Raw genomic sequence first — 24872 nt, forward strand, 5'->3', positions numbered from 1 at the left:
TGCACTCGGTCAACCCAGGACAGACGTGGCTCAATTCCCAGCATCCCATATGGTCCCAGAGCCTGCCAGGAGTGATTTCTGAGCGCAGAGCCAGGAATGACCTCTGAAATTCCTTTCCTTAAAATTCTTCAATGACTGAGCTAATCAAGCTCCATTGGTAATTCAGGGACGACTACTGTTGCTTTGCCTCTACAACCAAAGACTGAAAACAAGTGATAAGCAAAATTGGCTGAACATGAGTATTTTTATTTAAAGAAGGGAAAGAAATGAGAGATAATATGGGGGGGGGGTAGGGCACTTTTCCAGCAGGGGGCCAAGCCCAGTTTGACTCCCAGCAGCCAGGTATAGTAACCTGAACACTCACTGCCCACCAAAAATAGTCGGGGTGGGAAACAGGTATGAAGTAAGAAGTTTCCCAATTGGGAAGGGTCCCAGAGTGGGTTGCTAATGCTACACCCCATTTTCCTGCTTGGGTGGACTGAGAGTCACATCTTGTGGTGCTCAGGAGTTGTGTCCAGGCTTTTATGAGGTTATTCTGACACTGAATTAAAACCTTGTACTTTGGGCCAGAACAATGGTACCTAACCTTGCATGCAGCTGATCCAGGTTTAATCCTCAGCAACCCTATATGGTCCCCTGAACACTGCCAAGAGTAATCCTAAATACAAAACCAGGAATAATCCCTGAGCATTTCTGGATTGCTGGATGTAGCAAAGCAAAACAAAGACTGTTGTTTCCCCATCACCCATCAGTGTGGTGGGTGGAGTAGTAAAATCCTATGGCCGGGCACTGGGGCTCTGGTAGGTATCCTTCCAGGCAGAAGACATGAATTCCCAGCTCTGATCAGCGCACAGAATGACAGAAGCTTCAGTAGTGGAGTCTGAGTACTCTAGACAAGAAGGTGGGAACACTAGGGCACAATATGGCTTCCAGCCTCCAGTAAGGGCTTCCAGGTAGAAATGCAGGGTGGGCAGAGTTTGTCGTTTCAGAAAAGGCATAGTTTTGTCCTCCTACAAAAAGCTCAGAAACAACAATAAGGGGGCCGGAGAGATAGCATGGAGGTAAGATGTTTGCCTTTCATGCAGGAGGTCATCAGTTTGAATCCCGGTGTCCCATATAGTCCCCCGTGCCTGCCAGGAGCAATTTCTGAGCCTGGAGTCAGGAATAACCCCTGAGCACTGCCGGGTGTGACCCAAAAACAAAACAAAACAAAACAAAAAAAAAAGAAACAACAATAAAAATGAACAGCTGGGCCCAGAGCTATAGTCCAGTGGAGGTCTGACTCAATGGAGGAGAGCAGGGAAGCAAATCTGTGTAGGAAACCCCACCCAGAATCAGATTGTCTAAGAAAGATTTAGCACAAGGTTCCCTATAAACATGTGGGCTGTAGATAGCCTACCTTTCCTGATCCAAGCCCCATATACTGGAACAAGTGGCTCATGGGTCTGATGAAGTCTTGTCAGTTGGCTGTGGCATATGGGGCACTACTTGGGGGACCAATTCTAGGAGAGCAGCTGACTTTTCCTGTGGTGCTGCTGTATCTTTCCAATGGATAAACTCAGTTTGAAGCTCAGAGACTCCAAGAGCATTTCTAAACAGTAATCCAGGCACTGCACCCTTCTGCAGCCAAAATACATAGTGAGCACAAATAAAGCAATGTGACTAATGACCTGTAAATCTGCCTCTGGGGATGAGGAAATTTTCAGAAAGGCAGTCATGCTGACCCAGCCATCTGACATGGATTTTTCCTTCCTAACCTCCACAAGTTATAAAAAGTTAGGGCATTTTTCTGAGTAGATTTAGCTTAAAGGGATGGGAGTTCTTACATTTGCAAGAAGAGTTTCTAAGGCTGCAGTTTCTCTTAGGGATCTGGGTCTTCATGGGTGTTTCTAGAAGCATTATTGTAGTCATTAGGATGTTCTAAATATAGTATGTCATCTGTAAACAGTGAGGACTTGACTTCTTCCTTTCCTATCTGGACGTTCTTGATATCTTTTCCTTGCCTAATAAGATAAGTGATTCCAGTACTATATTGAATAGAAGTGGTGAGAATGAGCAACCTTGTATTGTGCCCAATCTTAGAGAAAAGGTTTTAAGATTTTCCCCCTTTGAGTAATGCTTGCTATGGAATTTTAGTAAATGGCTTTGACTATTTAAGTTTCTTTGAATCCCTTTTTATTGAGAGTTTTTTGTTTGTTTGTTTTGTTTTGTTGGTTTTTGGGTCACACCCGGCAATGCTCAGGGGTTACTCCTGGCTCAATGCTCATATCACTCCTGACAGGCTCGTGGGACCATATGGGATGCTGGAATTTGAACCACTGTTCTTCTGCATGCAAGGTAAATGCCCTACTTCCATGCTATCTCTCCGGCCCTTATTGAGAGTTTTTTTTTTATCATGAATGGATCTTATCAAATTCTTTCTCTGTATCTATTGATATAATAATATGATTTTTATTTTTCTTTTATTGATATGGTATATATTATGTTGATTGATATGGATGTTAAACCATCCTTGCATCCCTAAGATAAATCCTACTTGGTCATGTTGTAGGATCTTTTTTGATGAATTGTTGGATTCTATTTGAGTTTTCTTTTGTTTGTTTGGTTTTGGTTTTTGGGCAACACTCAGTAGCGCTCAGGGGCTCTGTGCACAGACATCGCTCCTGGCAGGCTTGGGGGACCATATGGGATGCTGAGGATGGAACCTCAGAGGACCACGTACAAGACAAGAGTCTTACCTACTGTGCTATAGCTCCAGCCCTGGATTCTATTTGTTAGTATTTTGTTATGGATCTTTTCATCTGTGTTCATCAAGGATTTCAATCTGTAATTGTTTGTGTGTGGTGTCTCTTGTTGTTTTAGGTTGTCTGTCAATTTGTGGTATTAGGATGATATTTACTTCATAGAAACTATTTGGGAGTGTTTCTGTTGCTTTAATTTTCTGGAAAAGCCTGAAAAAGTTTGGCAGTAGATCCTCTTTAAAGGCTTGAAAGAAGGCAGAGAGATAGCACAGCAGTGGGGCATTTGCCTTGCATGCAGCCAACCCGGGAGGGACCCAGTTGAAATCCCAGTATCCCATATGGTCCCTCAGCCTGCCAGGGTTGATTTCTGAGTGCAAAGCCAGGCGTAGCCCCTGAGCTACTCTGGAGTGGCTCAGAAATCAACTAATTAATCAATAAATAAAGTTATTTATTTATTTATTTATTTTTTGGTTTTTGGGCCACACCCTGTGACGCTCAGGGGTTACTCCTGGCTATGCGCTCAGAAGTTGCTCCTGGCTTCTTGGGGGACCATATGGGACACCGGGGGATCGAACTGCGGTCCGTCCTAGGCTAGCGCAGGCAAGGCAGGCACCTTACCTCCAGCGCCACCGCCCGGCCCAAGTTTTTTTTTTAAATAATAATAAAGGTTTGAAAGAACTCACTAGTAAATCCATCTGGGTCTGGACTTATTTTGGGGCTTACTTTTGATTACCATTTCAATATTCTCAATAGTGATAGTCTGTTTAGGTATTCTGAAGGTTATAGAAATCCAAAAATTTATCTTTTTTTTTTTTTTTTTTTTTTGGTTTTAGGTTTTTGGGTCACACCTAGTGATGCTCAGGGGTTACTCCTGGTTCTGCACTTAGAAATTACTCCTGGCAGGCTCAGAGGACCATAAGGGATGCCAGGAATCAAACCCACGTCCATCCTGGGTCGGCTACATTCAAGGCAAACACCCTACCACTATGCTGTCTCTCTGGCCCTATTTATCCATTTCTTCTAGTCTCTCTTGTTTCACGGCATAGAGGTTCTCAAAGTAATCTCTGATGATCTTTTGAGTTTCTATTGTGTCTGTTGTGATTTCCCCCATTTTGTTTTTTATTCAATGATCTCAATTTTTCTTTGTGAGCCTTGCTATCCATCTTGTTTAATCCATATTTTTTTAAAGATTCAACTCTTGGTTTCATTGATCCTTTGTATTGTTTTTTATGATTCCTGTTAATTTCTGCACTTTTTTTTTATTTCCTTCCAGCTGCCTTCTTTGTGGTGATTTTGTTGCTCATTTTCCAGTTTCTTTTTTTGTTTTGTTTTGTTTTTGTTTTGTTTTATTTTGTTTTGATTTTGGTTTTGGGTCACACCCGGCGGTGCTCAGGGGTTACTCCTGGCTATCTGCTCAGAAATAGCTCCTGGCAGGCACGGGGGACCATATGGGACACCGGGATTCGAACCAACCACCTTTGGTCCTGGATCGGCTGCTTGCAAGGCAAACGCCGCTGTGCTATCTCTCCGGGCCTGTTTTCCAGTTTCTTAAGTTATGCAGTCAAGCTGTTTATGTGGGTTCTTTATTTTTTTCTGATGAATGATTGCAAATGAAAGCTTCAACTTTCCTCAGTACTGTTTTTCTGAGTCTCACAAATCTGGTAGCTAGTGTCCTCATTCTCATTTGTTTCTAGGTGTCTTCTGATTTTCTTTCTGACCCACTGGCTGTTCAGTAAGGAGCTATTTAATGTCCAAATGTGTGTACTATTTCTGTTTGTGGTGAATATCTATTTTCAGTGCCTCATGGCCTAAGAAGGTATTTGGTATGATTTCTTTCCTCTTGACTTTGGAAGCATGTTTTTTGTCCCAGCATATGGTCATGATTATCATCATTAGTTATAATAGCCTCAGACTTTAAAACAATTTTATGCAAAGTCTGTATTCTTTATAAAAGTTGAAATTGACAATGAAGCAACCATAAAAGTGACAACTCTTTTGAATTATGAGAATAATAAAAGAAAAAATTTGGAAGCCATCCCAATTGCTTCTCAATGGCACTGTTGGAACAGAGTTCTTTCTCTTTGTCTGCTGAAGCATATGCAGAAAGTCAAACTCAGCTTTTTCTCCAATCCCCTCTCACTCTTCCGGATGGTCCACACTTGCTTCCTGAGACAACCCCAAAGAAACTGTATTTGGGTCCTCTATCTTGTTGTGTATGTAACATTTCAATGGGATTATTATGTTACTGACCCCACCCTGATCGGTGATTGTGCCCTACCCTAGGGTGTGACCTGGCATTCTGCTCCCACCCTAGGGTGGTACCTGATTCTGGGGTATAAAAGCAAGAGTCTGTGAAAGGCGAAGGGCTTTTTGTCTGGAACTGGTGCTGAGGCTTTTGGCTTCAGTCTTGTCCTCCGAATAAAGCTGATATTTTCACAAGCCTGACTGCCTGCTAGCCTTTTACCCACTGCATTTACCTCAGAACCACCGGCTGAACAGGGTGGCAGATGTGTGCTCCGAGCTGGAGTGGGTAAAAGGCTAGCAGGCAGAGGAAAACTGTCTAAGTGTAGAGGGGCTATCTATTCAGTTTTCTTTTATCTGGGGGGGCATATCTGGAGGTGCTCAGGGATCACTCCTGTTGGGCTTGAGAGACCACATGAAGTATCAGGTCAACCATGTGCAAATGCCATATCCACTGTGCTATGGCTCCAGCTCCTGTTCAGATTTCTTAGTCAACATGTGGCTTGGGTAATTGGGGTGAGTGACCAGATTGAGCTTCAAAGGATTCCATACCCATCTTTCCCAGATAGCTCAAGGGACATGAGTGTGGGCTAGAAAAATAGTGAAAAGGGCTGGAGCACACACTTTGCATTTCAGAGCTCTAGGTATAATCCCTGATACCCATGAATCCTGAGTACCGATGAGTGTGAGCCATAAAAGAAAGAAAATAAAAGAGACTGAAGAAATATGTAGGTGCCAGGTAAGGATGTACAGAGTAAACATGAAACTAAGAAGTTTTGGGAAAAGGGAGGTGGGGATTTGGGCCACACACATTTGTGCTCAAGATTATTACTGGCTTTATTTTAGGACTGATCCCCTACTGTGTTTAGGGGGATCATACCTGGTGCTGGGGATTCGAATCAAGGTCATGACCACTGCAGCTACATGCAAGATAAATGTTTTACTTCCTTGATTACCCTCTGGCCTGCCGTTTTTGAATTCTTAGCACAGCTGGGGGAATAATAGGATATCTTTGTAATAATAGTAGTGAGAAATTAGGCCTTAAATTTGCTAAATGGCAGAGGAGACAGAAAATGGATAAGGAAACAAGATTTTCATTATGACTGAATATACATAATGAAGTGGGAAACAGTATTCAATAACCTCAATCTCTTTTCTTCACACTCAGCTCTTTTGATGTTGTAAACCCTAAATGGACAGATTAAGACAGAAGCCAGAGAACAAAGCAATAAAAGGAAACAAGACTTCCAAAGATATAACTCTGCCATATCAAAAAGAACAATGACACAATACATAGGCTATAAAATTACTTTATTTATGTGAAAATATATAAACCACATACATATAAAAGTTAAAGACACCGAAGCATCCAAAGTTCTAGCTTCGGTACTTTACGAATGTGCTTACTTTTAATTGAGACAAAATTCAGAGCAGACAAAGAGTAAAGGTAAGATGGTTCTATTTTTAAACATTTTGAAGCAATAGAAAACTGCATCTTGTCAATATAATAGTGACACTGTTATCCCTCCATTCCCAAAGATCCTAAGATGATTCAAGGGCTCTTCTGATAGAACATGCCATAGGGGAACCCCCAATTCGTACCAGATCCAATAAGTATGGAATCTGCTTTTCAAGTCTATGAGGAAGAAAATAAAAAATCTGTTCACCATTTTGTGAACTACTGATAGGTCTGCTATTTAGCTGGGTTCTTAAAATATTTATTGGCATCATGCCACCAGCTTTCCAATGAAGTTAACACTAGAGGTGGCAGATCAGAGATGGTGAAAAACCAAGCTCTAGAGTCCACCTTCTGTGGGCTTGTTATGTGGGACTATAAATGTCCTTAAGACTTGGAAATAAATCAGGGTTTTCTCTTACTTGCAGCCCAAAGCTTTGGAACTAAAACAAGAACTCAAAGGAAAATAAAGGTAAACTTTTAACAGATGGTTACAATGTGCTGAATTGGAATTTCTTCTCTAGAGGATCAGAGATTCTGTAGAGATTTAAGGTTCTTGCTCTGCATGCGGTTGACTCAGTTTGATCCCAGCATTGATCTGGTCTCCTGAGAAATTCTGGTGTGACTCCCCCCAAAAAAACAAAACAAAACAAACAAGCAAAAGAGAAAAAGAATTCTCAGGTGGAAAATGGGCCAAAAGAACTGAGCATGCTCTTTGCATGCAGGAGACCCAAATTTAATCCAGGAACCATATCTGGTGCAAATGCAAAGCACAAAAGCTGTAACAGCCCCTAAAAACTATCAAGTATAACCCCCCCCAAATAAACAAAACAAATTTCTCCTATAGAAAACCTACTTCACATAATTTTCACTTAAAAATCTATTTCACATATTTTTCACTTGAAGTTTACATAATCCTTTCCCTCTGAGTTGTCATTAATCAGTTTTTATAGGATCATATCACTATTTGTCCTCTCGAACAATTTCTCACCAAAAACCAGATTAGGGCCGTAGCGATAGTACAGCAGTTAGGACATTTACCTTGCATATGGCTAATCTTGGTTCAATTCCCAGAATTCCATATAGTCCCCAGAGCCTGCCAGGAGTGATTTTTGAGCGCCTCTTGGCTGTATGAGGAACATTCATTGACTTTTTTTAATAACAAATAAAACTAGTACATGCAAAGTATTCAGCCATTATGTTTGGCATAAGGTACCATTAACTACTATTACTAGTAGTTAATGTTAGTTACTAGTAGGCTACTTAGGGAGAAGAAAAGATTGTGCCAAATTTGGCTAGTACAAAAGATGTGCCAAAGTCTCCAAAGTTTTATTTTTTTACCCAGATTTTTGGGTCACACCTGAAGATGCTCAAGAGGTTATCCTGGCTCTGCACTCAGGAATTACTCCTGGCACTGTTGGGTGACCATAATCAATGCAGGTATCAAACCCAGGTTGGCTATGTACAAGACAATCACCTATCCACTGTACTATTGCTCTAGCCCTGTCTCACCAGTGTTTGTAAGGTAAATTTTACCTTCCAGTAACTTGTATTTTGCTTTATCCTTTTCAACTTGAAAAGTCTAAATCTCAGAACCAGTGCATGCCTTTCATTTTCAAATGCAAGCAGCCACTTTGGCATTTTTTATCACAAAGAACCCATATGAAAAAGCTGGCAAGCCCAGTGAGCTTCCTGGGCGGAGAGGTTTCTCTATCAACGTTGGCAGGGTCTCATTATTCACCATCTTCAGAATTTTGCCATTGAGTTGAACAGATCTGCAGAAGGAAAGACATTTCAAGTCAGTCCCATCTACTCTTAAAAAAAGAAACCGTCAGGGACCGGAGAGATAGCATGGAGGTAAGGCGTTTGCCTTTCATGCAGGAGGTCATCGGTTCGAATCCCGGAGTCCCATATGGTCCCCCGTGCCTGCCAGGAGCAATTTCTGAGCCTGGAGCCAGGAATAACCCCTGAGCACTGCCGGGTGTGACCCAAAAACCACACACACACACACACACACACACACACACACACACACACACACACACACAAGAAACCTTCAGAGGACGGGACCACCTGCTCTGCACGCGGGAGTTGCAGGTCTTTGTGAGGATTCACCTGAGCCCCTAAGCACTGAAAAATTTAGAATAGTAAATAAATTAAAAAAACTTTCAGGGGCCTAAGTGGTAGCACAGCAGTAGGTTGCTTGCCTTGCACTCGGCTGACCCAGAACAGACACGGGGTCAATCCCTGGCATTCCATATGGTCTCCCGAGCCAGGAGCAATTTCTGAGCGTAGAGCCAGGAATAACCCCTGAGCGCTGCCAAGTGTGGCTCAACAAAACAAAACAAAAAACAAAAAGGAAACTGTCCAATAATAAAGGGAAAATAGTATGAATACTGTGTGTGTGTGTGTGTGTGTGTGTGTGTGTGTGTGTGTGTGTCACACCCAGCAATGCTCAGGGGTTACTCCTGTCTCTGCACTCAGGAATCACTCCTGGCAGTGCATGGGGGACCGTATAGGGTGCCAGGGATTAAACCTGGGTCAGCCACATACCAGACAAGTGCCTTATCCATTGTACTATCTCTTCAGCCCCAATATGAACTTATCTTTTTTTGGGGGGGGTGGTTTTGATGTCACACCCGGCGACGTTCAGGAGTTACTCCTGGCTCTGTGCTCAGAAATCGCTCCTGGCAGGCAAGGAGGACCAGACGGGATGCTGGGATTCGAACCAACATCGGTCCTGGGTTGGCTGGAACTTGTCTTTAAAGTGACCCAGCTATTCTACTTTTTGGCATCTACTCCAAGGGTCCTGTTTTTAAAAAATATTTGCGTCCTTATGTTCACTGCACTCCTATTCATAACAGTCAGAGTCTGGAAACAACCCAAGCATCTCAGAATAAAGAAAAGAGCATCCCACTGGGTAAAGAAACTGTGGAGTATATATGTGATTGAATATTACTCAGCTATAAAAAAGACGACATCATACAATTTACCACTACATAAATGCAGCTGTATAGTGTCATGCTAAGTGAAGTTAGTCAGAATGAGAGGGGCAGATTCAGAATGTTCTCATATATATGTGGGATATAGAGAAACATAGTAGGGAATAACAAATGGCAACGGAATCTGAGAACTGATAATAAAACCTGAGAATTGGGGGCCGGAGAGATAGCACGGAGATAAGACATTTGCCTTTCATGCAGAAGGTCATCGGTTTGAATCCTAGCACCATATGTCCCCCGAGCCTGCCAGGAGCAATTTCTGAGCATGAAGCCAGGAGTAACCTCTGAGCGCTGCTGGGTGTGACCCAAAAAACAAAACAAAACAAAACAAAAACAAAAACAAAAAAACCCTGAGAATTGGTTACAGAACTGAGTCTACTACTGTGGGGGTGGAGGAAGAGGCGTGATGAGGGGTGAGTTGTGGGGGTGCTGAGACACTGGTAGAGGGAACTGGACATTGGTGGAAGGTGTGATGCTGGAACACTATATACATGAAACTCTACCATTAACAATACTGAAAATCACAGTACTGAACATTAATTAATAAACAGGAAAAAAAGTCAAGACCTTTTCCATTCAAACCTTTTATTTGTGTGTGGCAGCCTACATTATATAAATTGTATTCCGAAAGTTTATAAATGAGGTGTTTGACCAGGGGGTCTCATATTTACAAATGGGAGCTCTGAGTAGTTTTGACAGTCTTATAAGACTTGTAAAACCCAAAATGGTTATTGTAGCAGGACAGCCCCTGAAGAGGTTGACTGATGGAAGGATGGAGAATGAGGCCCTTTTCTTCCAGCTCGGAGCACGTGTCTGCCACCCTGTCTAGCCCACGGTTCTGAGGTGAAACGGCGGGTAAACAGCTCGCAGACAATCAGGCTCGTGGAAATATTTGCTTTATTCGGATGGACAAAACTGAAGTCCAAAGACTCCGATTCAGTTCCAGCCAGCAAAAAGCCTCTCGCCTTCCACAGACCCTTGCTCTTATAGTCCAGAGTCAGGTCCCACCCAATGGTGGGATCAGATACCAACCAATGGTGGAAGCAGAATCAGGTCCTACCCTAGGGTGGGGGCAGAATGCCAGGTCACACCCTAGGGTAGGGCACAATCACCTAATCAGATTAGGGTGAGCAACATAGTAATCCCCCAAAATATTTACATACACAACAATTCCCCCTTTTGTTTTTAGTAAACAAACTTAATTGTTTACAATTAAACTTATTGTCTACAATTATTAAAAGAAAAATTAGTCAATAATAAAAGAGCGGCTGTTTGCATAAGCGCATCACAGGAAAATGTAAAGAAAAACTTCTAACCTAAGCACAGGGTGTCTAAAACCAGAAACATGTATCAAGGAATCAACTACAAGCTCCTGAGAAGATAAATCTAAAACGTACATAGATCTTTCAAAGAGACACCAGAAAGGTTGTGTAGCAGGCAAGAAGAAGCACCTTTTCTTTATTTGTTGTTGTAGGTGGTGGTGGTGGTCGTTTTTGGGTCACACCTGGCAGTGCTCAGGAGTTACTCCTGACTCCACGTTCAGAAATTGCTCCTGGCAGATACCGGCATTTGAACCAATGACCTTCTGCATGAAAGGCCAACGCCTCGCCTCCATGCTATCTCTCCAGCTCCATTTTCATTCAAGTTCAGGTAGACCAGAAAGCCCATCTTTGAGGGCATTGAACTAGGCCTTTATTTCGGAAGAAGTGGCACATACACCCTCTGCACAGTGGGGAGCCACTGCAATGATGATCAATAGGTATCTGAACTTAGTCCAAGTTCTTAATCCGGTCTGAAGTCCATAAGATGTCTGAAATTGATGTCGACTATTTATAGATGGGAGCTTAAGTCACAAACCAAAACAAAATGTTTAAGGCAGAGACCCTCCCTGTGTAAATAAACAACTTGAGGGCCCATCCAAAATGGATGGAACCTTCTATAAACCTAGTATTTTGCCTATGATGCGCCCACGCAAAAAACCCTGAGAACAGACAAAAATATCATTTGGGAAATTATAGACAATAATATATAACTCACAAACCTAAAGTCAAGAAAGCAAAACCTTAATGTAATACAACATCGATTCCTAATATTAAAAACTAAAATAGAAAAACATTAATTACGATAGTCAAAAGAAGCGTAGTACCAAACATAACTTCAAAGGATTACAGTTATAGGAAAAACAACAGATGTAATTTCTACAGAGTTCAATACCAATCTGTAAATATGAGGGGTCTGGAACTCCAAAAAGACCGGCAGAAGACACTTGATGGGTCTGGAAAAGCCGGTTGAAGCCTTGTACAGGAGATAACATCAAGCTGAATGAAGAAGGAAGGCCAGTACAGTCATCCATGTGTTGGGGCATCCCCAAGCGTTACATCATTACATCATAAGTTGGTTGGGCTTCTGTATTTCCTTTGGGATCGGTGCAATCTTGGGGTAGCCATTGTAGAAACGGTCAACAATAGCATTTTGTATGTGGATGGAAAACCAGAAATTCAGATAGCACAGTTTAACTGGGATCCAGAGACTGTGGGTCTTGTCCATGGATCTTTTCTCTGGTGTTACATTGTGATACAAATCCCAGGTGGCTTCATTTCCAACAAGTTTGCAGCATATATGGTGTAAAACTCCAACAGTCATGGATTTCTTCTTCCCGCCGAGATCAGGAAGCTTGTAGTTGTGGGTGAAGGAGATGGGTTGCACATGTGAAATCCTGAAAATTAAAATGTTAAGGACTAGGAAGAGAGAAGGAAGGATAAGGAAGACTAATTTGGGGAAGATAAAGTTAGGAAAAAGGAAACTATATACAAAATATGTAGAACAGACAGACACTAAACAAGACATACACACACAGACTTCACAAAAAATATGGCCATAACACTCACTCATACTAAAAAATATTTGTTGGAAAGGATCCAAAATAGAGCAAAAGAAAAGAGAATTCAGCTGAATCAATTAAAAGCTCCTTAAAATGTAATAGCCGGCAATTGTTTAGATAAATCATTTCAAATTCACAAAAAAATTTTTTTTTTATGGTTTTGCCTAGCAGATCTGAAAGAGAATTTCATGCATAATACAAACATGGACAACTCTACTATACGTGTATATCAGTATATATACAAAGTTATTGTATAACAGTAACTTTATGATAATCAATCATAGGCAAGAAGCACTGTGAAGAAAGTCCACCTAAAATTATCATTATGTAAGCGTCTTAAAACCTAAATTGAGGGAAATAAAGCAATGATGTTAAAATAAAAAGAGTGAAAGTCGTTAAATGAGTATACCTAGAAAGAAAAACAACATTAATATGATGAGAAATTTCTCTTTCAGGTGAACCTTGACTAAATTAATTTGTAAAATTTCATGATTAACTGAGACCTAGAGCAATAATGAAATTAAGACATAAATCCATCCTACAAGGAAACACATTGGGGATTCATGATTTTCAATCTATATTCATTGATCATGCCTGTGGAAAGAATCCTAGAGCATTAATAGCAACTGATAAGGAAGTAAAATGATTATCTGGTGTTTATTGTAGATCTCTAAGAAGTATAAAACAGGATGTATGCTGCTGTGGATTTCACCAATGTATTAGGGACTTTTTTGATCTTCTTGTCATCAAAATTTATCCAGTGTTGTTTTGCAGCAATTTTACAGTATGAAGTACAGTGTCCATAGTGAACTTTACCATAATGGTTTGACACCGATGATAAGTTGTATTTCTTAATCTTGCTTTTATTCTCTGAAGTGAATTCCTCTAAATTGAGGTCTTCTAAAGGAAAATCTACGTAAGTATGCAATTTTTTTATTTGTTTGCCATCAAAAGCAAAACGTTTCAAGTGTATTATAAGTACTGGTGGCAGTTTCCATAAGTACGTTTTCTTTGAAAAATCCCTTCTATTTTTGCAACTGTTGCACAGAACTTTGTTGTCATTTCTTAATTCTTCTTCTTTAAAAAATTCAGAGAGGCATTCCTGTAATGTACATTTATCTGTAGATGTAACAGCCAAAGACAAATGAACAAATGTCTCATAAACCTCAGACTTTTGGTGGCAAGTGAGACACTGGAGTATAGATTTGAATTGTCCTTGAAAGAGATCATAAATAATAGATTTATGAGCCTTTTGGTGTTCTGGACTAAATTGTTCATAATTTTCATTTCCCATGAGATGTGTAGTTTTGTCTGTCATTAGATTTACAGTAAGCAAGTCCTGATGTAATCCCTCTATTAGGAACATCAGTAGTTCGTGAGGATCCTGCTGATTGTGTCCAGCAAACTGGTCATTAAGTAAACCAATTGTTACTTTGAAGCTTTCAGGGTTAATATATCTATGAAATCCATTTCCCATGGTTTTGATGAGCCGACCAAATTCTTCGGCTAATTTACCTTCATGCCCCATCGGATTTTTCTTGTTAATATCCTTTTTATAATGATCTTTATAAAAATACTGAGTTAAGTCTGAAATATTATACAAGCATTGCAATATTGAGTTCATGTAGCAAGAGTTTCCTATATTTTGGAGCCCAGTTAAGACAGGTTCCTGTCTTTCCTTTTGCATCTCGGAGTGTAAGGGTTTATCACTACCATCAGTCTCACTCATTGTATGGTGTGTGACAGCTAAATCGTTCCCTGCCCCAGAGACCTTAGTAATATTACTGCTGTTAGTGTCTGAAGTATTCTGTTTTTTCTCTGAAGGGGAGTTTGTAGTCTGAACCTGATCATTTGTGCTAGCCCGATTTCTAACAAGACGTAATGGAACCCAAAATTTCTTGGGAGGGTCATCATTTATAGAAACATAGGCATAACCCCTTCCTCTTAGGAGAAGATAGCCAGCTATCCATTTTTCATCCTCCTTGATCCAAATAGGTTTATGGGTTGTTTCTTGTCTCTGAATATCTTCTTTAAAATGTCTTTCCGCTGCAGTGTAGCTTTCCCCTTGGGGTAAGTTAAAGTAATTTAGTGTGATAAGAGTCAAAGACAGCAAATCCGTTGGTGGTAAACCTCTTTTTCTATTTTTTTGTAATTGAGTTTTTAAGGTTCTGTGAGTCCTTTCTACAATGGCCTGTCCCCTACAATTGTAAGGAATTCCTCTGAGATGTCTTATCTGCCATTCCTTACAAAAAAATTCAAAAGTTTTGCTAACATAGGCTGGCCCATTATCAGTTTTTATAGAATATGGAATACCCATCACAGAGAAACATTGTAAAAGAAAACTACAAGCAGCCTTAGATTTTTGAGAAGACATGGGAATTGCCCACATAAACCGAGAATAAGTGTCCACCACAACATGAAGATAAGGTTTCCTTGGAAATAAATCTGTTTGAGTTATATCCATTTGCCAAAGTTCGTTAGACTGTAAGCCTCTTGGGTTTGCTCCTGCTATGTGAGTCTTTTTTGTTAACGGTGCACATACGTTGCAGTTTTCTACGATTTCTCTAGCTTGCCTCCATGGAATTTGGTAATTCACATGTAAACGGCGAGCATTTGTGTGTAGGGCTGAATGTTCCTCTACAGGTGATTTAAATATAGGCATTGCTAGCAAGTCAGCAGTTTTATTTCCTTGAGCCATAGGTCCTGGAAGACCTGAGTGGGCTCTAATATGTGTGATGAAGATGGGCTCAGTTCGTTTTTGAAGAAGCTGCTGTAATTGTTTAAGTAAGTCCTGTATGATCGGGTTATTAGCATTAAGGGATGCAGTGGCTATCACATGACATAAATTTACCACATACAAAGAATCAGAAACTATATTCATGGCTTCAGATACATTTTCTAATAGGTAAATTAACATTGCTAATTCAACTTTCTGTGCAGATTTATATTTGGTATCTATGGTCATATTAATGTTGTCTCCAGTTATTCCTCCTTTTCCATTTTGGGATCCATCAATGTAAAAAACCTTGGCATTGGGAATAGGGGAATCCCGAACAATTGAAGAAATAACAAACTGAGTTTTCTTTAAAAAGTCCCAAATTTTTCCTGCTGGATAATGGGAGGATATTTCTCCTGTGAAATCTGAGAGGGCCCTTTGTAGAGATTCATTAATTGGCAATATTGACTCAATTTCCTTTTTTGGTACTGGCAAAACTATTATATCTGGATCAAAACCTAGTAAAGATATAGATCTGAGTCTTGCCTTGATAATAATCTCTGAAATCAGTTGTAAGTAGGGGACAACTGAGCGAGGTTGTTTGTTATGTAAATACACCCATTCCAAAGGTCCTGACTGTTGCATCAAGGCCCCTGTGGGGGTTTCTATTGTAGGAAAGATTAACAGTAATACCTTTTCTCCTGGGATGAATCTTGAGAGAAACGATTTTTGTAATCTGCTCAAGAAGATGTCCAATTCATTTTTTGCAGCTGTTGTTAAATTTCTCGGGCTATCTAAAGCAGGATCACCCTCCAACGTTTTAAACAGATTAGATAACTCTGCATTTGGGATTCCTAGTGCAGGGCGGAGCCAATTTACGTCACCTAAAAGTCTCTGAAAATCATTAAGCGTTCTGAGGTTTTCTTTTTTGATAGAAAATTTTTGTGGACGTATAGACGTCCGGTCCAAAATAAAACCCAAATATTGATACGGTGGCATTATCTGTATTTTTTCTAAAGCTATTTTCAGTCCTGATGTTTGTAAACAGTCAGTAACATAAGAGTATAATTCCTGTAAATCTGTTTCGTTGTTCATTGTGAGCAAGATATCATCTGTATAATGAAATATCATGGCTTGAGGAAATTTTTCACGAGCAGGGCTCAAAACCTTATCTACAAAAAACTGACACATGGTTGGGGAATTCAGCATGCCTTGGGGGAGAACAGTCCATTGGAAACGTCTGCAGGGATGGGTATTATTGAGAGAAGGAACTGAGAATGCAAAACGTTTTTTATCATCTGGGTGGATAGGAATATGGTAGAAGCAGTCTTTCAGATCAATTATAATTAGTGGCCATTCCTTTGGAATAACTACAGGTGATGGTAAACCAGTCTGCAATTTGCCCATAGGTATCATGGATAAATTTATAGCTCTAAGATCCATCAAAAGTCTCCATTTACCGGATTTCTTTTTTATAGTGAATATAGGTGAATTCCATTGAGAAAAAGATGGTTCAATATGTCCTAAACTTAGCTGTTCCTCCACTAATTCTGTCAGCACCTTTAATTTATCAGTTTTAAGGGGCCACTGACCTGTCCAAATTGGTTCATCAGATTTCCATTTTATTTTTATTGGTGCTGGTGTTTTTACGGTAGTGGCCCCCACTAAAAATTTTGGGTTTTTAAATCAAAAGAAGGTTCGGGCTCTTCTGGAGCTAATGGGATGTGGAATTCTGCTTTCCACTGTTTGTGTAGGTCACGGCCCCACAGGGATGGTGAAAATGGGCCCACGTGAGGTCTGATTATTGCTTTTTGATTTTCTGGGCCGTAAAATAGTATAGTCCTCGTACTCAACAGACAGGAACTCAGGCCTCCTATTCCTTCTAGGGAATACGGGATTTCCTGAAGAGGCCAATTTTCTGGCCATTCTTTATCAGAAATTACGGTAACCTGAGCACCCGTATCTATCATTCCATCAAAGGGTTTGCCTTCCAAGTGAAGTTTGATCATTGGGTGTTCATCTTTACATTTAGTAACCAGAGCCACGATTGGGTTTTGAGCAGCACCCGGATCTGTGCTTCCAAAACCTCCAATTCTAGTCTTATCTGAAGTCCCAAATTTGACATAAGGCACTATTACTATCTGGGCAATCGCTTCTCCTTTTTTAAAGGTCCATGTAACTGGTACAGTAATAACTACAATGATTTCTCCCATGGAATCTGAGTCAATGACACCAGTGATTACTGATATACCCTTTATGTTGAGGGAACTTCTGCCAAGAATCAAACCCATGGTATCTGGGGGTGGCGGGCCTACAATGCCAGTTTCTAACATGTAAGGGCATGCTCCTGGGTAAATTGTAATGTCCTCTGGGCATAATATGTCTAATCCGGCACTCCCTGAAGTAGAGTGGATTAATTCCCTTATCGTGATGAATTTTCTTGGGCTGGGCTTGGAAGGATTATTGTCTGTGAACTTTGCCCCTGATTTGGAAGGGCCTGGGGGGAGGCCCTGTGGGCGTTTCCCTGCATCTTGTATGTGTGTTCTTGGGGAGCTGAATTTATAAGGAGACGACAATTTCTTTTGATATGTCCCTGTTTTCCACAATGGTAGCAGGTGATTTGCCTCCTGGGGACTGTGTTAAAACCTCTACTTAGGTTATTATTAATGAGGTTTCTGGATCTGCAATCTTTCGCCCAGTGGCGACCCCTTTTGCATTTTGGGCAAAGACCTGGTTTCCGGAAAGTGTTCTGTCCCCGAGGGGAGTAAGACATTGTTCCCTTGGTAACTGGGAAGGTTTGTACTGAGTCTGAGTGGGGTGGGGGTTGGGGTTCCACATAGACATTCCGGCAGGCATAAAGGTAATCATTCAGATCTGACTTTTCATTTAATGTATTCAATACTAATCTACAGGCTGAATTTGCATTATGATAGGCCACAGATTTTACTAGGAAGTTTCTAATCTCCTCATCTTCCACCTGTAACTTCAGAGCATCTTTAATCTTACCTACAAACTCTGCAAATGACTCATAAGGGCCTTGGGTAATTTTTAAAAAGTTTCCTCTACCAATGCTGTTAGAATCAATTTTTTCCCATGCTGACAATGCAATCTCCCTGATTAAATTTAAGATTTCCTTAGGTAAAGCTGCTTGTGTCTGAATATTTGCAAATTGATTTTCTGCCATCAATAATTCATACGATAGAGTAACACCTGCCACTTGCTTTTTCATACCATCCGGACTATATAATTTAGCTTTTACGCCTTCTGAATAGTACATTTCCCATTCAGTTCGCTGTTTAGACGACAGGCATATTTCAGCGATTCTTTTAAAATCATACAAAGTCCAAGATGAGTTATGACTCCAAAGTCTTAATAACTCCACACTGTATGGCGATTTTGGCCCATTTTCTTTACATGATCTTTTAAACCGATCTAATTCTTCCATCTGATAGGGTACATAGTTAGAAACATTTACCCCGTCTATAGGGGATAAGGCCTGATTAGCAAAATTACTCTGAATAGAGCTCTGAGACTGAGCATGTGGTTCATTTTTTGAATCTGCTCTGCTCTGCGATTCAATTTTGTGACTAGAAGGAGGCATACTTCGTGGAGTTAGCACTGGAGGTAGATCATTATCTGAGTCACTACTGTCAAGCAATTCACTAGAATCAGGCTTAACATTCTGAGTTGTTTTTCTTCCAGCAAAAATTTCTATATTGTTGATGGTGGGGCTGGATTCGTCAGCCTGCACCTTGGTCTGAGTTTTCGTCAGATAAATTTCCTTATTATCTATACTGGTTTTAGCCTCACCATTTCTACACTTTCTATTTCCTAAATAGAAATAACAGCAAATAACTATGCTCATAATAATAACGTTAGTCAACACAGAAATTCCACAAACTATGATGGCTAGAGACACTACACTTTTCATTTGAAATATAGACCACAACCATCCAACTGCAGTGATTGTCCTTAGATCAAAACCAATTAGTTTTAAACAAAATGGAATGATCCACTTGTATACTAGAGCACCAATGCGTAAGACTAAGGGTGGTAAAATCCACATGACTAACCACAGAAACCATTTGATGGTCAGCATAGGAAATTTCCAATGAAATATTTCACTTACAGTTCTGAGGGTCCAGGGTTCAGGTCCCTGTCCGGGCGTCATTATGTAGCAGGACAGCCCCTGAAGAGGTTGACTGATGGAAGGATGGAGAATGAGGCCCTTTTCTTCCAGCTCGGAGCACGTGTCTGCCACCCTGTCTAGCCCACGGTTCTGAGGTGAAACGGCGGGTAAACAGCTCGCAGACAATCAGGCTCGTGGAAATATTTGCTTTATTCGGATGGACAAAACTGAAGTCCAAAGACTCCGATTCAGTTCCAGCCAGCAAAAAGCCTCTCGCCTTCCACAGACCCTTGCTCTTATAGTCCAGAGTCAGGTCCCACCCAATGGTGGGATCAGATACCAACCAATGGTGGAAGCAGAATCAGGTCCTACCCTAGGGTGGGGGCAGAATGCCAGGTCACACCCTAGGGTAGGGCACAATCACCTAATCAGATTAGGGTGAGCAACATAGTAATCCCCCAAAATATTTACATACACAACAGTTATGATATATAATTTTATAAAACACAGATATTTATGGAACAAAAATGTAATATACCTGAATAACATCTAAATTTGTAGTTATTTTATTCGGTGGCAAATAACTGAAAACTTTTAAATATAGCCCAGAGAGAGATAGAACTATAAAGTCCACAGAATGTGTCACAGAAGTAACAGTTGGGGTCTGGAAATGGGGCTTAGTAGAAATAAGCCCCCAGCAAGCAGTCGATCTAGGACCTAAGGTGGTTGGTTTGAATCCCGGTGTCCCATATGGTCCCCCGTGCCTGCCAGGAGCTATTTCTGAGCAGACAGCCAGGAGTAACCCCTGAGCACCGCTGGGTGTGGCCCAAAAACAATCAAACAAAAAGAAATGAGCCCCTGCCTTGCAGTGTGGGGTTGTGAGTTCCACCCCCCACCTCTCCCATTCCAAATTATGGCAACTAATAACCATTTTTAATATCTTGATGTATATACCATACATTACGACATTAAAAATAATTATACTACAACTGTTGTCAATAAGTGAATATGTGAAATTTTTTTTCTTAACACATTCTAACCTTTCTTTCTCTTTTTTTTCTTTTGGCCTTTGGGACACATTTCTCTACCTGGCTGTACTCAAGGATTATTCTTGGCTCTGCACTCAGGAGATTCTAACCTTTACTCACTATCAAATCATATGATTATTTTCATTACGTTATTCTGATAATTGCACAAAGATTCCATTGTTTGAACATAGAGTTTATTTAGTTGTTTAATGTGAGACAATTGGTAGCTTTCATAAAATTTTCATTTTGGGAGGATGGGTGGCATTTGTGCCAGCCAGACCTAGCAATGCTCAGAGCTTACTCCCGATTCTATGCTCAGGAATCACTCCTGAAAGTCTTCAGGGGATCATATTGAGTGCCAAGGATTAAAGCTGGGTCAGTAGTGTGCAAGGCAAGCCCCCACCCACAATACTATCCCTCCCATTCCTTATATAGAGGAATATATATTCAGGCAGCTGCTCAGACTGCCAGACTGGCAAGCCTTCCCTGTAATGGGATTCTGTCCCTAAGCACAGACCAGGGTGGTAACCTAACCCCTGCCAGGTATGACCCCAAAACCAGAATGTATAATATCAGTGCTTACTTTGTCGGTTTTTTTTTTTTTTGGGTGGGGGGCACCCGGTGGCACTCAGGGGTTACTCCTGGCTCTGTGCTCAGAAATCACTCCTGGCAGGCTTGGGGGACCATATGGGATGCCAGGAATCAAATCCAGGTTAGTTGTGCAAGGTACATGCCCTACCTCAGTGCTGTCACTACAACCCCAGGGCTTACCTTGTATTGTATTACTTTGTATTGCAGAACTGTAGCCTGAAATGCAAGGGGACCATGTGGTGACAGGGATCAAGCCCAGATTCAGCATATATTAAGCATGCGCTCTAATTCCTTTTTTTTTTTTTTTTTTTTTTGGTTTTCGGGTCACACCTGGCAGCGCTCAGGTTACTCCTGGCTCAAGGCTTAGAAATTGCCCCTGGCAGGCTCAGGGGACCATATGGAATGCTGGGATTCAAACCACAGTCCTTCTGCATGCAAGGCAAACACCTTACCTCCATGCTATCTCTCCAGCCCCGTCCTACTTCTTACCACCTCCTGGACCCTTTTTTTAACCTGTATTTTTATAGATATCCAGAACTTGGGGCCAGAGAGATGGTACAGCAGAAAAGGCTCTTGTATGAAGCTGACCTGGGTTCAATCTCTGGCATTGTTAATCATTCCTGAGTGCAGAGCCAGGAGTAATCCCTGAGCATCACTAAGTGTGCTTCCCCTTTCCTCACAAAAATCAAATCAAGAATTGTTAGAACTTGAAATAGCTACTTTGTTTTGCTCTTTCTATTCTGATAAATACCAGTGCGTTTGGTGACAGCTTAAAATGCATAAGGAAAATCACTCACCTGGAAAGTAATCCATCAGGTCCTGAAGGTTTTAATAGGTATTTGTCCACTTCCTTGTCAGATAAATAACTTGGCAATTGCAAGTACTTGGTAACATTATGTAAATTTAAGGCATACAGAGTTAAATCTCCTTCTTTATACCTGGAGCTGAAAACAAATGAGCTATTCAGTAAAATATTTTATCAATGTTAAGCATTTCATTAAGTTTATTTATCATTGATATTAAGATTTAGAATCTACCATAATAATGGACCCCTTCATAGCTTTTACTTTATGGTAGTATTAGACTACTCAAGTGGTTCTGTTTTACTTTGTTTTGCTTTGCTTTCAAGAACAAAGTAGAATTTTATTTAAGAGGATACTGATCAGAGGACACAGCAGAAAACTTAGAGAAGGCTCCTTCAGTAGTCTGGGGCCATTTTTATCCTTCACAAGGTTCAGGAGTTGAGGTAAGTAAGTGCTATCAAACAGTACGTTCCTGGGGGGGGACCTTGAACATTTTTTTGCAAGTTATCTGATCTCTGACTGGTCACCCAAGTATCACAACTGACATGGATGAAGTGGGGAACAAGGAAAGTAGCTTAGAGAAAAAAAGAGTGTTTTGACTTTTTCCTTGTTCCACTTTGGTCACCGGGGTAGTGCACAGGTTGTATAAGGACTAGTAAATTCTATGATTACCTACACACACAGATGCTCATGTCCCAACAGCCCTAGTGGAAGCTATCAAGTTGAACATGGAATCCATTTGATCTACATGATACAGGCACTGCTCCCCATTGCCTGAATTCTCAGGGAGCTGTGGACTCTAGCTGAAGCAAGGGATGGTTCTGTGCAAGGAAAAGAAAGTCAGCCCTAACTCTTATCCAGGCCCACTAGGATCATTGCCTTTTCTCACAGTAAAGAATCTCAGAAGGCAAAGATTGCTCTCCACACCTACATGACTTTTTTTTCTGGGCTGTAGTGACCTTTGCTTCATTACCAGGTTGAGTTGAGTTGTTGGGAAACCAATCAGCCACATAAGATGGTTAAATTAAATTAAAGAAATTGTATGGATTTGTGTGAATTCAAATTATAAACTACAGGGGTTGGAGAGATAGCATGGAGACAGGGTGTTTGCCTTGCATGCAGAAGAATGGTGGTTCAAATCCCGGCATCCCATAAGGTACCCCGAGCCTGTCAGGGTCAATTTCTGAGCGTAGAACCAGTAGAAACCCCTGAGCACTGCCAGGTGTGACCCAAAAACCAATATATATATATATATATATATATATATATATATATATATATATATATATAGAGAGAGAGAGAGAGAGAGAGAGAGAGAGAGAGAGAGAGAGAGAGAGAGAGAGAGAGAGAGAGAGAAAGAAAATTAAAACTTTGGAAGCTTTTCAAAATTTATCCTTTCAAACTATTTCATCTTTTATTTTTTTTAAATCTCTGTTAACCACTGGGTTTCCCCACACCAGAATTGTAAATGAGGGGTTGAAGCAGTGATGCAAGCGGTAAGGTGTCTGCCTTGCCCAAGCTAGCCTAGGACGGACCAAAGTTCGATCTCCTGACGTCTCATATGGTTCCCCAATCCAGGAGTGATTTCTGAGTGCAGAACCTGAGCATTGCTGGGTGTGGCCCCCAAACCAAAAACCAACCAACCCATCTACCAAACAAACAAACAAACAAACAAAAACCAGTATTTTACTCCTTCATTCTGGAGTGTTCTTTTGTATCCCTTTGTACAACATTCCTTTGTTGTGTTCTTTTTCATTCATCATTGTTAAATTGATCTGACATAGTGCAAGAGAGTAAGTAGACTCATATATTATTCATTCATATAAATTCATATTCATAGGTATTTTCACTTGCAGTCATTCAATAGTATAATCACTCACAAAAATACAGCAGATAGTGTACTTGTCTTCACATAACCAACCCAGATTGGATCCTAGCATCCTAGATAGCATCACTAGGAATAATTCCTGAGTGCAGAGCCAGAAATAAATCATGAACTTTACCGGGCGTGGCTCCACGATAGAACAAATAAAGAAGATTTTAAGCTTACATTTCTTTTTCTGTTTGTTTTTGAAGAACATATAGAGTATGTGCACAAGGGAACATGTACAGTATCTAGAATCAAACCCTGGCTGGCTGTGTGCAAAGTATCCTTCATCTTTCTAAACCTATCTCCCTATCGCTAGAATATAAAAAGAGATTGTCAGTCTAGAAAGTTGTGTGCTGATGGTTGTACAAAGTAAGTGAAATACTTACTCGTTGATGCTTGTACAGTGCAGATATACCCGAAGCTTGCTTTTGTCTGGTCCTTTCACTTGTGCAGCTAACACGGTGGTACCCACCAATTTCTTGAACAGAAGAGATAACCAGTAATCCTAGTGATGGAGGGTGGCAAAAGAAAAAAATGTCAAACATTAAAATAGACAACAAACAAATGTCTCTATTTAACCAAAAGAGTATTGAGAAAATAATTATCCTACATTATCAACTCTTGCAGCTATTTAAGCAGGACTCATCACTGGGGCCATAATACCACCATGATTGGAGGGTAGTATCTTTTCTGGCTACGTTTTGGTCATGAGCTGGTCCTTCCAGCCCTCCTCTCTATTGTCTCTGGGCATTATTACAAAAATGTCTTTTTTTTTATTTTTCTTAAAACCCATAGATGAGGGAGACTATTCTGCGTCTCTCTTTCTGATTTATTTCACTCAGCATAATAGAGTCCATGTACATTCAAATCTTCTAAGTGGCTTTCTCCTCCTCCTCCTCCTCCTCCTCCTCCTCCTCCTCCTCCTCCTCCTCCTCCTTCTCCTCCTTTCTTACCCTCTTCTTCCTGCTCCTCTTTTTGGGTTTGGGGACACACATTGCTATGTCCAGGGTTTATATCTGACTCTATGCAGTGTTTGAGATCAAATGCAAGTCAGCTTGTGCAAGGCAAGAGCCTTAGCCCTTGTATTGTTTTCTAGTCCCGAACTATATTTTCTGATTTATTACCAGGTATAATTGGAGGCAAGGTGGAAATGAAACTTTATTAATAAAAGTTTTGAGTATTATTAACAAAATAGCCAATTACTAGGGGGGGGGATTGGAGTCATATCGGGCACAGCTCAGGCCTTACTTTTTTTTTTTTTTTTTTTTTTTTTTTTGGTTTTTGGGCTACACCCGATAATGCTCAGGGGTTACTCCTGGCTATGTGCTCAGAAGTTGCTCCTGGCTTGGGGGACCATATGGGACACCGGGGGATCGAACCGCGGTCCGTCCAAGGCTAGCGCAGGCAAGGCAGG

At 40.8% G+C, this 24872-nt stretch overlaps 1 protein-coding gene across 1 annotated transcript in view; it reads right to left on the reverse strand.

Annotated features, from left to right (window-relative positions):
* Nucleotides 1-8024: 8024 nt before the first annotated feature.
* The window catches only part of HPSE (heparanase), a 57176-nt gene continuing 40328 nt past the window's right edge, over nt 8025-24872 (reverse strand). Inside the window, exons 10-12 of the mRNA XM_049790258.1 lie at nt 23845-23963; nt 21583-21729; nt 8025-8213 (exon numbers count right to left, since the gene is read on the reverse strand). Of these exons, the coding sequence (XP_049646215.1) occupies nt 8054-8213; nt 21583-21729; nt 23845-23963 (426 nt within the window). The 3' untranslated portion in view covers nt 8025-8053. The remainder of the gene's footprint in view (nt 8214-21582; nt 21730-23844; nt 23964-24872) is intronic.

The sequence above is a fragment of the Suncus etruscus genome, chromosome 16 (genome assembly GCF_024139225.1).
Source record: "Suncus etruscus isolate mSunEtr1 chromosome 16, mSunEtr1.pri.cur, whole genome shotgun sequence".
Classification (NCBI taxonomy): Eukaryota; Metazoa; Chordata; class Mammalia; order Eulipotyphla; family Soricidae; genus Suncus; species Suncus etruscus.